The 15,693-nt window shown below is 49.0% G+C and overlaps 1 protein-coding gene across 1 annotated transcript in view; it reads right to left on the reverse strand.

Annotated features, from left to right (window-relative positions):
- PAXIP1 (PAX interacting protein 1) overlaps positions 1-15,693 on the reverse strand; it is a 38,393-nt gene that overhangs the window by 16,047 nt on the left and 6,653 nt on the right. Inside the window, exons 4-6 of the mRNA XM_019659091.1 lie at positions 13,530-13,593; positions 6,392-6,505; positions 3,655-4,299 (exon numbers count right to left, since the gene is read on the reverse strand). Of these exons, the coding sequence (XP_019514636.1) occupies positions 3,655-4,299; positions 6,392-6,505; positions 13,530-13,593 (823 nt within the window). The remainder of the gene's footprint in view (positions 1-3,654; positions 4,300-6,391; positions 6,506-13,529; positions 13,594-15,693) is intronic.

The following is a 15,693-nucleotide window of genomic DNA, read 5'->3' on the forward strand; positions in this document are numbered from 1 at the left end:
CAGTGAAGCAACGTCCTCCACAACTAGACTGAAGAACAAAAGGACAGCAACTTGTCTGTTCCCCTTCCCCCAATTCCCCAGTGCTGTTCCTATCCCCCAATTCCCCAATAAAAATCTTAAAAAAAAAACACAAAAACTGAAGTCGGTCAAACTCCAGAGCCTGGGGACGCCTGTCACTGAGTCACCTTATAGATAGAATATCTCCATAAGGGGGTTCTTTCAGTACCTCAGGAATTCCTCATTTGAGCTCTAAACAGGAAAAACAATTTTAAACAAACTTGTAAATAATAGGATACCTTTTTCATCTCCATGCTTGAAAGTATTAAAACTGCCCAGTAAGGTGGAGGGGAAATGAACCCCAGCCCGTGCCACGCCTCGGCAGCATGTGGGACACTCCCACTGCCATACCCGGCACGTCGGGCAGGAGGCCCACCAGCTGGCGTAGGCACAGCCCACGCACGGCCCCCGTCAGGACCAGTGGCTGCTTCCCGGGAGGGCACAGGGCTTACCACTTCATAGCCTTTGGTGCCATTGGAGGTTTTTATTTTGTACATATATTTCCACCCTAAGCAGTGAACAACCGTGTGAACCTGATGAGTAATAGGAAATAAACAGCAGTCGGCCACAACGAGCAGGGCCCCCCTGCACCCCCAATCCCAGAAGGTCTGAAGGACCGTCAGGAAGGGAGCTTATGTTCAGAGGACCAGCAGGGGCGCCTGGACCAGAGGCTGTCCCCACTCAGCTGTCACTTCTCCGAGAGGCTAGGAGGACTGGGCTGCATCTGCCTTCTGTAGGGGTGACCATGACCTGAGGGACGGAGGGAGGCCGGGGCATGGGAGCCCGGCCGGAATGGCGAAGAGCGTCGGCCTGGAGGGCCGAGCACCAGGCACCCTGGCAGGCCAGCCAGGGGGTGCCAAGAAGGCCCCGTGCCCGCCTCCGGAGGGAAACAGCTCGGTCCCAGAGAGACAAGCAGAGGCAGATTCCTAATTCTTGATCACAGAATTTACCATTTTGAAAACAACAATTTTAGTGAATGTCAAGTATGAATCTTTCCTTTAAAACTGTCATAGTCTTTATTTAAATCACTTAATATTGGCTGCCACCTGGCCCCTAACCATTAAACATTGCAATTTAAACTAGGTTTTAATGGTTAGCTATACTTCCTCAGCCTCTTGATCAAATTTTCAACTAAATTTGTCTTACATTTCTACCATTTCAAAAATTCATTTTCTTCACATCTAGCAGCAAAATGTCCTAATGTTCTGACATTGCTGGAAAGCTCCCAGAAAACCCCTCCACAGCTGCTCTCACTGGCGATCAGCTCCGTCCGCTCACTGTGCTGGATGGAGGCTTCCCAGTGGCCCCTTGGAGCGCACAGCGGAGTGGGTCAGGTCTGTCCTCTAAGGCTGTGTCACCTGCAGGACGATTTCAAAGGCAGAGACGTGCCCACACGCCCTGCTGCGGTCACTTACTTCCATTCCAAACGAGACTGTGTTATCTCTATATCCAAATATAAATTTAGGGGACGTGGATTTAAACCGACACCCACTGTATCTGAAGAATACAGAATGTAGAAGTGACCACTCGCTGATCAACAGCGCTTTCTAAACTGCACGTGCAGAGCAGAGACATCTCCATTCCATTTTAAAAGACAGCTTTCATTCCTAATTCCTCAACTAAACGGAGGAAGAAACGACATTTCCTGAGCTGCCAGAAGCTTCGCACATCAGTCAGGTAACTCACAAATCTTCGCAGTGCCCGTCCCACGTCCCCGTCTGCCAGTGGGACATGTCCACCTGGACGCGGCAGGTCACCTTCCAGCCTCCCACCGCGGGGACGCCACCACTCACCTCACTTCTTCCCCTGGCCTCCCGCCCGTCACCCCAACACCTTCCCTTGCACTGATGCCCTGGCTCGCTCTGGCCCTCTCTCTGCTGTCCCCGAAGGCCCCCTGCTATACTGGGACCGGCTATGCGGCTTGACCAGCCACTCCCTTCCCGGACGCCAAGCGCTGGCGGGTGTGCGGCGGCCCCTCCTCCGTGCCCCATCTTCTGCCTTCACTTCGAGCAGAGCCACCATCTGGACAGGCCCTGGTCCTGCTGTGCTCTGACACCACCTCACCTCAGGCCCACGTCCCGGTCCCCTCGCCTGCGCTCTCCCAGTCAACCGCCAGGGCCCAGGCAGTGATACAGTGTGATGGGGCAGAAGTAATAAAGATGGGGTGTGGGACCGAGCACAGGAAGGGGCCTCTCTCAAAGGGACACCTGCTGCTCAGCCACGGAGGCCAGCTCAGCGTGGCACCTCCTCCTCTGCCTCCCAGGACAGGCCAGAGCCCACCTTCGTGGAGAAGCGCATCATCTGGGCTTTTAAAAAAACGATTTGGACCAAATTGAATGTGGCGGGCAAGTGTGGCCTGTCAGTTACTGGTGTGCGTCATTCAAAGCCACCAGCCTCCCAAACTGCTAAAGCAAACACGCCAAGCTCTAACTGCACCCGCTGTCCTCGGGCTGCCAGGGGACCCATCTTCCCTGGCCACCACCTTCCCAAGGGAGGGGCGGAGGGAGGAGAAGAGGGAGGGAAAGAGGACACTTTTTTTATGTATCTCTAACCAACACCTTTTTAAACCACCACTGTGATACTGTGTTTATAATAAAAAACATGTATTTGGTCACCCCCTCTAGAGCCCCAGTGGCCTCCTCAGAAGACAGCCCATCCTCGTCCTGTCACTACACAGGCCTCCGTGACAAGGCCCCTTCCAAATCTTCCCTAGCACGCACGCACGCACGTACGTCCAAGTTCAGGTCACACTGACTTTCTTTTCTTAGAACATGGGAAGTCATGCCTCCTCCTGGGTCTCCAGTTGCTCTTCCTGTCGCCTGGCACACTCTGCCCTCCGCGCTGCCATGGCGTCCTCCTCACTCAGCCCTGTAAGTCACCTCGTTCCCGAGGCCCTCGCTGACGAACGCTCTGAAAGAGCCTTCTTCCCCCAGCTGCTATCAGCTGTCCCGTGGGCCCCGTGTCTGTCTGTCACTGTCGTCCTCCCCACCAGAACCAGCAGCGGGGCACCTGTCTTTCTTTTTTCCCATCTGTCTGCCGTGCCCACAAATGTGCAGGCAGAGGCTAGCACCTCACCCAGCTCCTTTCTGTGTTAAGCTGAAGAACATCTGCTAAAACCTGCAAGGTCCACTCTGCACCAACGCGCTCCAATCATTAACCTAAACTGAGAGGAAGGCGTTTCCGATGAATGATTCATGTTGTCACTTATCTATGTGAAGTTCACTCATCATAAGCAAATGAGGAGCCACTGGCAAGGTTCACTCCTGTTTGCCGCCGCTGCTCATTTTCAACTAAGCAAGATGGGGACCCGTTTTTTAAAGGAGAACACGCGTCTCCAGGACCCTGGCCCTCCCCCGTGGTGTCAGGTCTTCACCTCAAAGCATGCGGTCACCCTCTTTCACGACAGAATTTATGACACTGAGATGCGTGCACGGGCACACACACATGACTCAAACAAGTTCTCAAGACAAGCAGATACTGCTTGTCAAAAGCTAATTGTTTCAAAGACACAGAAAATGGATAAACGATGCTGAAACAGAGTGTAAGATCCAATTCCAAAATCCCTATTTAAATTTTTGTCTTTAAGGGGTGACTTACGTGTGCGACATTTGACGGCCGGTTGATCTGCTGAATGTCAGCACTGTTGGTGATATTTCGCAAGGTCCGCACAGCCGGACTCCAGGGCGCTATCACCTCAGGCCGCTCCGAGCTCTGGAGGTGCGGTCCCGCCGCCATGAGGGTGCCGCGGCCAGCGGGCGGCAGGGTGCTCCCAGGCACCGGTGGCACGTTGGCACACAGGTTAATGAGGCCGGGCGCCTTCCCCGGGGCCAGCCTGCGTTTGGCTGCCGCCACCTGGGGGACCTCGGCTGGGGTCCAGTTCAGGTTCCTCTCTTGCTTTTCAGGGGACGAATCTGAAGAATCGTCAAACATCAGTTCCCCTTTAGCTTTCTCGGTGTTGGACTTGGGTGAGAACTGCTGGTCACCTGCAGGGGAGCCTTCCCGAGAGCTGGCGGGGCTCGACTTTTCATCTGTACTCCCCTCATTTGGGGACTCTGGTTCCTCGTTTTCCACCTCCTCCTCCTCCTCTTCCTCCTCCTCCTCCTCGTCCTCCTCTTCATAAATAATCAGGCGAGGGTGATAAAAGGCTTCGTCTTTCCTGGTTTTCTCAGATATGCAATCCAGGACCCAGTCAGGGGTCACGATTTTAATACTCGCTCTCTTTAAAGCACATTCATATTTCTCCTAAGAGTAAAGCACAAACACACACAAACAGAGCTGTAAGGTTTATCAAATTCCCTAGAATTATGCATTAAAAAGAAAGAACTTCAGTCTAAATGTTCAGCGCCTGTTATTGACATTTCCTACTTGGCAAAAGCTTACACCCCTTCAGAGGACATGCCCCAAATGAACCATGTATCAATGACCACAGGACTGTCTCATGCCTGCCACAGTAGCCTTAAAAGACTTTGTTTAAAATTAACTTTTATAAATGAAACTTAGACACAGAGTAGAGCTGCGAGTCCCATGGAACATTCTCTTAGGAAGAAACTGAGTAACTGCCATCTAGTCCACCTCTTACGGCATAACGCTGTGATTGGGGGCAGGGCACCTGCAGGACATTGGGGCTGACTTTCCACGGGCACGCCCCCTCACCCACTGTCTGGTGTTTACTGAGCTCATGCTACCTGAGACACAGAGGCCACCACGAGTCTCGGACGCTATGAGGCCACAGCTTACTGTGAAGAGGAGATGCGATGAGAATACTCTCTAAAACCAAGCTGAATGACATGGGAACAGGATCAGAAAAGGGGTGTCAGTAGGCATGGCAGCACTCAGGGGGAGCCCCAGTGAGGGGCAAGGCCTGGTTGGGGCAGGAGAGACAATTTACAAAGGCAGAGGGAGAAAATCCAGCAGCTGGAAAAGGCGCCAGGGGACGGGCAGGAGTGCCGAGTGGAGGGCTCTCCCCTGGTGAGAGCGCACGACAGCATGAACGCCCGAGGAAAAAAGAAATATGTGGGAAATTTTAAACGAGAGTGACACAATAAAGTAGCTTTGAAACAAAAGAGTTCGTAAAGATGGCTCAGGTAACTAACAGAATCTCACCATGTGCTTCGAAAACCAAGAATACCAGTAACTGTCCGGCAAGCTAGCTGCGTAAACGAAAGGGTTTCTTCTCAGTCACAAAGCGATGCTGACATAGAAAGCCCACCACCACTTAACCCTAGCACACAACTTAGCTCTTAAATACTTACACAAAATCTAATTTTTTACTTAAATAGATTTTAAGACTCCCATCTTAAATTGCCACAGAAAAAGCCTCTTTTTGGATTGTGTGGCTGACTACGTGACACCCAGACTCACTTGGCTCAAAATCATTTTGTTGTGACACTAGCCAGTAAACAGCACACTCTCTGCACCTCAGCTCGGTCTCAGAGATTCTAGAAAAGGAGGCCTGTGGGCAGGCGGCTGCAGCCCGCACGCCGCCCCCTACCCAGCCCTACCAGGCCACACGCTCCTCTCCTCCCGGGAGTCGGGCCACTCAGGACACACTGTGACGACTGTGGGTGTGGACTGAAGGCCGGAAGAGCAAATGGGAGCCCTGGCTGACTGCGGTGGGACTGACGGCTCCCTCTCCTACTACAAATACACGGCACTGAGTGTCACTGTTTAAGGACCGCTCACGGGGCAGGAGGGGTGGTCTCCGTGGAAGCAGCCCTCCAGCGTCAGCGTGCCTCAGGGTCCCGCAGGGCCCCGTCCTCACCGGGCTCCCACTTAGGCAGACACTGTGCATTTCTCACACGTCCCGGGGAGGCTGATGCTGCCGGCCTGGGGACCCCTCTTGAGACCCCAAACCCCTTCGGCCCATCAGTTTAGATGACAGCCCTGTGCTTATCAAGATAAATGTGGCTTTACATATCCTATATTATTAAGAAGGAAATTATACTGAAAAGTCACTAAATGCATGTTTACAATTATAGTTGGTACAAGGCCTTTTAAAACATTATGAAGAGGACTGAAAATAAGAATTTTCAGAAAATATGAACTGAAGTTTTACTGAATCTGAAAGGAAACTCCAGAGATTCAAAAAACCTTCCCATTTTCTCCATGAAATTAACCCATATTTCTTCATATTTAGAAGCCACATCTGGCTCAAAATAAAAGTTGTAATCATCTCACATCCTCTGTGAAATGAAGCTCAGTATAAATAATATCAACTAATATAATCAGCTTTTATGAATGGAATCTAATAATCAATGTAAAAGAGGCTCAAAAAAGACACGGTTACTGCCAGCACTTGGTCGACACGTGAGAGGAGGCGGACGGACGCGCTTACCCCCTTGGGCTCCGGGACGACCAGGTGCGTGCACTTCTTGTTGAGGCTGAGCTGGCAGTCGCCCCCGTAGAAGGTGAGCAGGGCCCACAGGGCACTTCTGTCTTCAGAGGACACCTGACCGAAAGCAGACACCAGCTCTTAGCACACACGTCAATCTGTGCATGTTTGCTTATTATTAAAATACACTCTACATCGGAACAGCTTTTCTTTACCTGCTTCTCTCCCTTACAAAATGAAATTAACCTAAGGGTATTAGTGGGGAGATGGACAAGCTCTTAGCTATTTGCTTATTGCAGTAAAAAGTTTCATTCCTATCATAATAGTTTTACAGATACCATTTTTTTTTTGCCTTATTACCAAATGAATAACAAAAAACCCCACAAACTTATATCCACACTCCAGAGACTGAATGGAGGACTTCATTCTGTCACAAAAATATCAGGAAAAAAGCAGAAAGAACTAGTACACACTCCATCTTCCAATTGTGTCATTTTTTAAAAGGTTTTAGTACAACAGCAGCATCAAAATCATATCTAAGAAACTCCTTAAGCATTAACGGATGACAAATAAATACTCATTATGAAATGAATAAAATAAAGATACTGTGGTAAGCTCAGAGGAAAACGTAAATATTATTTAATACACCAAAACAAGACACAGCAAGTGTAAGAGAGAATCCTCACGCTTGCCTAAGGATGAAGGGAGGACTCCAGGTAATAATGGCGAATGCTGTGACACAGCTGTGACTGTAACCACAAAAACAGCTGCCATTTGCTGCCTGCCTACTATGTGCCAGGGACTGTGCCAGGACTTGGTATCGCCCCCCCCCCATCGTCACCACCGCCGCAGGAAGCAGGAACCGTGACCCCCATTTTATACATACAGAAACAAACTCACAGAACATTACAGCTAATGAGCGGAAAAGCGGCTTGTAAAACCCAGGTCTGGCTAAACCCAGCTCTGGCCCCACACTGTATCTCCCCACTGTTCTATACTGCTTCTCTGAGGGCAGTTACTACCAAAAATTATTTCTAGAAAATAAAATTTTAGAATCTGAAAGACAAACTTTTAAGAAAAATAAAGGCATCAGTGTTAATTCTAAGGTAACCATTTAACCAAGTCAACTTTTTTCTGGATAATTTATTATAAATTGAGGATTATGGTTAAGAATTCTGAATTGTGTCTCAAGTTAATCTTTTTTAAGTATTGATAAGTAGCATGTTTTTTTCTTTTTAATTGCCATTATTCAGCTTGCCAAAAATCTAACATTCTACATCTACTCTCAGCCATTTTTACAAGTAAGTATGGAAATTATTTTGCATCCCACACTACTCTGAATACTAACAAGAACACATGAATTTTCTAAAACCACCTTTAAAAATCATTTTAGAGCTCTAATTTAGTAAGTCAATGTCACATTTCAGAAGACTGAATCAAAAGATTATTTTTATTACAGGCTTTCACAAAAACATTTATATCCTCAGCATCTCAGAGGTGAGATTTAATTATATGATAATACAGATTATTCAAATGAATCATTATATAATGTTTATTGGAAATGAAATTAAACCACAGACTCTAGATGTGCCATTATTACAAAGATCTGGCCACAAGTCAGTCAGGTATCACTTTTAGGTCACTGACTGCAGGAATTCTAGCCCTACCCCCACCCGCCCAGGTCACAGGCCTGGGTCTCCACAGGCTGCAGTGTGTTGCTGTGGGAAGAACATCAGACGGGGAGGCTGAGAGGCCTGGGGCTGACACGGGGTCCCCAGAGCCCAGCCATGTCAGCTTGCCAAGCCTCCACGAACCAGACCCTCATCGACGGGCATTTGGGTTAGATGACTTCAAACACCCACACCAGCTCATGGACTGAATCTGTGTCAGTGTAAACTAAGAATGCTCTTTCCACACCAAAATGTTAACACTAGTTACCTAGTGGTAATAGGATTATGGGGACTTTTTTTTATTAATTTTTTATACTTTTCTGTATTTTCCAAATTCTCAAGAGCATTATTTTATAACTGGGGAAAGTATTTATCTTTTTTTTAAAGCCATCTTTCTAAATTCAAATCATTCACCTAATAAAGCTTGGCTGTCTCCTCAGTGCCTTAAGGCTAAAATCCCAAACTGTGAAAGTGGTGTCCCCGGAGGCCCTTCCGGGTGGATGTCTGGCTGCGGACAGCCTCTCCCTCGCTTAGCACCACTCCCACGTGACTAAGTGACCCTCGGCCCGCTATGCTATGCCTGTCTCTGTGCCTTACCCACCTCCCACCACTGCACCCTCTCGGCGCTGGGCGTCACTGCCTCTGCACCCCATGGCAGGCTGCTCCAGGGAACCTTCCTAAGAGCAGCAGGGGACTGTAGTCCCAACTGCGTCCCCCTGAATGGACACCCACTTACTCCAGTCAGGAACAGGGCCCTCCCCTCTCCCTAGGTCCACACTCCCGATACGCGCTCCTGGGTCCCGGATCCGTGAACTTCTCCTTGCCCCGTCCTCATTACCAACTAGAACCCTACCTATGAAAGGCTCCGGCCTCTGGAAGAATTACATCCTAAACGCCTCTCAGGTCTTTCCTGGTACCTATGCCTAGTACAGCGCAAGGCACATGCGCAGGCGGTCAGAACTATTTGTTGATTGCGATACACAATGGAAACGGCTTTTCTTTCTATTCTTCCAGGATTAAACTGCGACCCCGACCAGGCTGTCTCTCCTTCAGTCTTGACCTGCTTCCGGGAACCTACCAAGCACATGACAAGAGGCCTCGGCCACATCAGTACCGGATCACAAGCAGGCGGCTGGTGTCTGTCCTTCCCAACTTCTGCTGGCACAAGCGCCCTCCCCTACCTCTCCCTGGGGCCCTGGAAGACTCCAACCAAGAGCTCCAGCTCGTATCAACACCCTGATGGGAAAAGACAAAAGGTCACTGAGAGCCACCAGCAAACATCCTGCGCACAGGCAGCGTCCTGCCTGGCGTGCCGAGCCCGTCTCCACGCGGTGCAGGTCCCCCACTGTCACTCCCACACCTGGCACCCGCTGTGCTCTCCCACATGTTACCGCACGGTGTCCTTGCCCCACATCTGTCACCCTCCTAGACTGCACGTTTACTGAGGGCAAAATGGTGCCCTAGTTTGTGTGTGCCCCTTGGCACTGTTCCTGTCACAAAGGACACGCTCATCAGGCATGAGCCAGAGTCCCTTAGCTGCACACTGCACGTACTCGTATGTGTTACTCTCTGAAAACTGAGTTAACGTTTCTCAGCAACCAGAGTAGCTGTGTCCCAGTGTCCTTTCCTGCACATGAGTCACTATCGAGTAAAGCCTTTCCCGTCCTTCTGAACTGAAATGCGTGGCTCTTTATTATCTTACCCCACTGCACACGGACTTTCCATTCCCCGCCAGTGCAGAACTGTGGGAATAAGAGCCGTGAGTGATCCGTAAAGGTCATACTCATTCTGGATTCTGACTATTACCGAGTGAATTTGCTAAATGGGTGTAAAATCCTGTCCGAAGTCTTGCTAACTTCACCTTTTCGCCCAAACACAGCCATGCCCCAGGATAGGCCTGGCACTGGGGTAAGCCCCACCAGCTGGGCGCTTCCCAGGCCACATGGCCGGTGACACATGTTCACCTGACAACGCAGGCGACTATGTCCCCACCACAGCTTCCTCAGTGCTTCCCACAGACGGATGCCCAGCTCCCCGCCCTCTGCAGACCACGCTTGCATCTTCTCAGCCCCCCGAGCCTGAGACCTACTTGGCCACCTAAGCCTGTGCGACAGGCACCGAGCAGATGGCTAGCCCTGTGTCACCCTCCACCATCCTTGGCCACAGGACGACGACCTGCTACGAATTTATGTTAATGCTCTATGCCTTTCCCAGGGCGCTGCACTTCCAGCAATAAACACAAACTGCTGTTTCCTAAAACCCATCTTCCCCCTCCAGGACCATCTCTATTTATTGTCGCAAATCTCCTGAACTGTCACATACCCCAGGCTGTTCCTGGTGAGCGGCTATGTCTACTCCCATCCCCACGAGTCAGTACTGCTCAGCCCTTTACCCACGTCTCCAGGTCCCCACATGTGAGCAGCTCATCAACGCCCCAAATGCCACATTTCAAACCAACTCCCCATCTCCCCTCAGAAACCAGACTCCCGTCTCCACCTCCAGCAAGGATGCTACTGCCACTGACCAGCGCTCTTAATTGAACAAGAAAATCACTTTTGACTGACGATGTCAGTGTGACAGCGTCCACCACAGGGTCTGGCTCACAGAGGAAGGAGCAGTGAGCCCTGGCTGTCCTCGGCACCACAGCGTTCCCAACTCACCCAGACCGGGGGGCGCCGCCTGTCTCCAGGGTCTATGTGTGTCTTCATTCACAGCGCTAAGTCCAAACCTTCATCAAGGCTAAGACAGCAGTGGTCCCTCCTGGGGACCCAGCCCCATCCTGCCCTGTATGTCGCCTACAACTCCCAGACCACTGTCACCTACAAGATCACAGTGATGTCAATTCTGTCTGCGAGTTTCTGTGTTTTCCAAATGTTCTGGTAAACATTTGTAGTCCAAAATTAAATACATAAGAAGCATGCTGCTGGCTACCATATCGAGTCCAAACTCAGACACCTAAGTTCCAGTTTTCTGTGTCCTCTGCCATCTGCTCAGCCAGCCATCCTTTCCGTCCACAGCCAAACCGGTGCTCAAGCTCCGGGACCGGTGTCCTCACAACCAGCTCCCAGCTCTCCTTCCGGCTGCTCTGTCCCGCCCGCCCCTCCCCATTTTCACTCCAATCCTGCCCTTCTCTCCGGCCCACTGACTCTGAAATCCTCCATCGAGGCCGCCTAACCTCGCAGCTCACACCGACACCACCTTTCTGAGCTCAGACGCTAATACCTGTGCCACCTGATTCAGCACAACGCCGTGGGTATGTGCACACTCTAACCTTGTACGTTATGCATATTATCTAACAGTCGATTGACTGTCACAACCTTTGTTAAAGGGACACTGCAGGCGGCTATGTCATCCGCCACAACTTTACCTATTAGCTTTCTCTCTCCAAGACTAAAAGTGTCCCTTAGTGTTCATAGTTAATCTTCAATGTCTAATTACCTAATTGAAAACCTTGTAATCAACTTAAGCTCACACACTTGTGATTTGCCTATTTATTTCCCCGAGTCAGATCTGCTAACTACCATGCTCTGTGACCCTGATCCCTGAAACAGCCACAGCCCCCCTCCTGTGGCCCTTCCTGCAGCCCTTTCTCATTCAATCTGAACCCTCTGCATAGTGGGCTCTGAAGCTCTGAACCCACAAATCCAATCAATACAAATAAATTAAATGCAAAATTCACATTTTAGTCAAAGTACATTGTGTTTATGCATACTGAGTAATATGAATAAGATGTTTTCATTTTAAAATTTTTCTGAGGTTTATTGTAAATTTGGAACAAACAGAGAAGTATAAGGAAAACAAAAATTACATGTAGCCACAGTAACCATCAAAGGTTTTCATTTTAGATAACTTTCAAAATCATCATGTAAATATACATTGATAGCACAGACGTGGAAAACATTGAAAAAACCAAAACCAACAAAATCCTGTTCTTAGAAGGGAAAAAAAGGCAATTTTTCAAGGCTCTCTATTAAGTTGATGTAGCAAAAACACAAAGCGAGGATTTAATCATCTTCAACGACTTCCAGAATTTACAAGAGACAAACAAAAACCACAGTAACCATAATTAAACTTACTTATTGCTTAGACAGAGATCAAATTCAGGCTGGCGATAGCATTTGTGTTAAGAGCTACATCTGGCCAATACCCTAACCATGTGAAACTAAGTATGAGCTGGGTCTACAATCCTCTAATGAAAAGGCATAAATAAAAGCAAGACTATACTATAATCAAATTCCTTTTCATCTTCCTAATATGCCTGACATGCCCTTTTCCTCAAAGATTTCCAGAGATGGGGACTAAGTACTTTCTCAAAAACAGCATCTTAGGAGCGCCAACATTCCGGAGTGGGACCGGGCCTATGAGATCAAATAAAATGGTAGTGGCTCTAAGTTGCACTGTTTCCTGTCCAATGACCATGAATTTTAAACAAATTATTCTGTGTAATTTTCAAATGAGTTTAAACAATCCCAATTTGATTTTTTATTATTGCTCTTTATATCTGGAGGGTTTTAGCTGGGGGCTGAGAGGACGAAATAAAACATTAACTATTCATCATTCTCATTAGTTACCCAGAGTAACCACTGTTAACAGTCACCCCCCCCCCCTTTCAGGAAGTACTTATGTATTTTATTTGGTTGACGTAATATTGCGCATACCTATGTTATATCCTGCTTTTTTCCACTTAGAACATTTCCCATGTCTTTAAATATGTTCATAAAACATAATTCAGAAATGGTTACGTAGCTACTGGGTGGTGAACAGGGTGGGTTTCTGAACCATCCCAGAACGGTGGGTGATCTGGTCATTCCCGATTTTACGGTCCTATAAATAATGATTTGCAGAACACATTTATGCACCGATCTGCCCTTATTTTTCTCAGTCTGGGGTAAGTTTCCAAACCTAAGAGAAGTGCGGGGGAAACGGTGCGCACTTCAGGGCTGGTGGCTCGTCTGGAGGCGCAGGCACCGCCATGCGGCACGTACGCACACACCACTGCCAACCCACCAAGCAGGATTCTCATCTCACTGCTATTAACAGGTTCCCGATTCTAAAGTGTATAAAATGCTTTATTATCTGTAGTGCTCTATAGAAAGTTATAAATTCCCTTTTCTGCCTTATCTACTGGGGTCTTCTGTTTTCATATTGATCTGTCCAAGCCCTTTATTTATTAAGAAATTCTTTGCCTTTATTTCTGGCTGAATTTTCCCTGTCATCTTATCATTTCATTCACATTACTTTTCCATGTTCAAGTTTTAAATTTTGGCAATTCTTTAAATCAGAAAGACCATTTTTACCCATTAAAACTAAGCATGAATATTTAATTATATGTGTCATAAGGCCATACTAAATATGCAGCTTAGTAAATAGCTTCTCTAAAACAGATTTATAAATAGATCATAAATCCAATCGTATAGAAACTCAGCACTGTTATGTGTAAATAACGTAAGAGCGGTTGTCACCATGCTTACCTGAGAGAGGCAGGCAGTGATTCCAAAAAATATCTGGCACGATTCTGGAGAAAAGCCATTGACTCTGTTTTGTAGTTATTAAGATTCCAATGAAGATGAGTGCAGCCTGTATTTCACTAACACACATATCCTCCCTGCCACCCAATCCATTTTGGAAAGAAACAGACTGAAGCTGATCAAAGAAGAGTGCAGGCAGGCTGGGGAAAAGGTGATGGCACAGAAAGAGCTGAGGTTTTCTGTGAAGTACATTTTCAAAGCCAATCTCTCTGCTATGTCATCAATAAAGTGGGCATAATATATCACAGGGGGGCCAGCCTAGTGGCGTGTGGGTTAGGAACTGTCTTGGGACACCAGTTCTAAGCAGCAGGGCCCCGGTTCAGATCCCACATGGGCCAGTGACACTGCCCTCTACAGCTAAGATGGTGAACAACAGCTCCACCTGGAGCTGGGCTGCCGAGAGTTGCTGGCAACAGCGTAGGCTGCAGTGGGGCTGCAGTGGGCGGCCGTAAGCTACCGCGAGTGGCCAGCAGCCGGCGTGAGCTGCCATGAGCAGCCATCCAGAGGCCGGCAACTGATCTGCCTCACCCGGGAAGAGTGCAATGATAAAATACCAACATGGGCCAGTGAAGCAACGTCCTCTACAACTAGACTGAAGAACAAAAGGACAGCAACTTGTCTGTTCCCTTTCCCTGATTCCTCAATGCTGTTCCCTCCTCCAATTCCCAAATAAAAAATATTTTTAAAAAAATCAATCTATCAATCAACCAATCACAGGGAAACCCTTGACTGCCGAGAGCTAACTACACACCCACGTACAAACACAGGTGCACGTATGTGTACATACACAGCACAGCAATTTTCCTAAAAGCGAGTTGTAAGTCTTTGGGGTGTTTCAGCACAAAGGTGAGTGAGGCCTTCCGCTGTGGGGGGGAGGAAGGCGTGTCACCCCCAAGATCCTTCCCAAGTCTAAAGCTCTGGTCTGTAAGATCTGAGAGCTCATGTGTGCTGGACACGGGACACACAGCCACACATGCACACGCGACCTCTCGGGGCTTTCCTTAGAGCCTACTCAGGGTCAACAATGACTTTTGGAAAAATTTGGAGTGTCTAGAATTCAAAATGAGTCCAACTATTGCTTCTCTTTCCCTACAGGAGAAAAGTACACCTACTGAGGTAGGTGCGTTAAGGACAAACAGGTCAGATCAGAAATGCTACCGCACCTCGGAAGTGTTCTACTGGCCAGGCCTGCTGAGACGGGCTGAGGACACCAGCCTGCCCAGCTGCAGGAGGCGGGGCAGGCCACCTCACGCCCGCAGCCCACATCCACGCTGCCGCCTCAGCTCAGGGACCCTCCACTTCCAACGGCCTGGGAAACAAAGGCAGCCCCAGAGTCCGTGGTCCACCAGGAGTCTCGGGTGTCCTCTCTCTGTCCCTTTAAACTTCTATGGGATGGGCAAGGAAGCGCCCAAAGCAGACAGCTTAAGGGACTCCTGTGTGGAGGGCGCATGGCCGAGAGCAGAAGAGCTGGCCACACGCCTTCAGCACTCCCCCTCCCACTCCCCGGCCTCTTCACCTGTGTTTGTAAAGAAAACAAACTCCCCAAATCACAAAACAGGGACCAATCTCTTTACACTGTGGGTGAGAAATCTGAGTTTTTGGGGCGGAGTTGCCAGAGTCCTGCGCATCCCCCAACAGCTGCTCACAGGAGCGCCTGTCTGTGTACTCCAGGCCCCTGTAAATATTTAATACAAGGTCACTTCGGTCTCCATCGAGCCAGTGAGGGATGGAAGCTTTCGCCAGAGCGGCCCAGCATAGCTGCCCAACAAAATAACTCAGGACGGAGAACTCTGAAAATGTCCCATCTAACTAGACAGCACAAAAACAATCTGTTTCAGAGACAGGGAAACTGAGGCCCGGAGACACAGGCTGCCCGAGGTCACACAGCCAAGCTGTGGAAGAACTGGGACTCAGGCTCCGGGTCCCAGACCAGGGCCGTTCCCCAGGCCGGCCCCGTTTCCCACGGGTAATGACAACATCAGGTAAATAAAGCTGGACGGGATGGAAACCAGTAGGGACAGGGGTGTCACACACGATTCGTGCCCAGTACTGAATCCACTCCTCACCCAGTAACCACCATCTCCATCTTCGCTTGTCCCCCTACCCC

The sequence above is a fragment of the Hipposideros armiger genome, unplaced genomic scaffold, assembly GCF_001890085.2.
Source record: "Hipposideros armiger isolate ML-2016 unplaced genomic scaffold, ASM189008v1 scaffold_295, whole genome shotgun sequence".
NCBI lineage: Eukaryota > Metazoa > Chordata > Mammalia > Chiroptera > Hipposideridae > Hipposideros > Hipposideros armiger.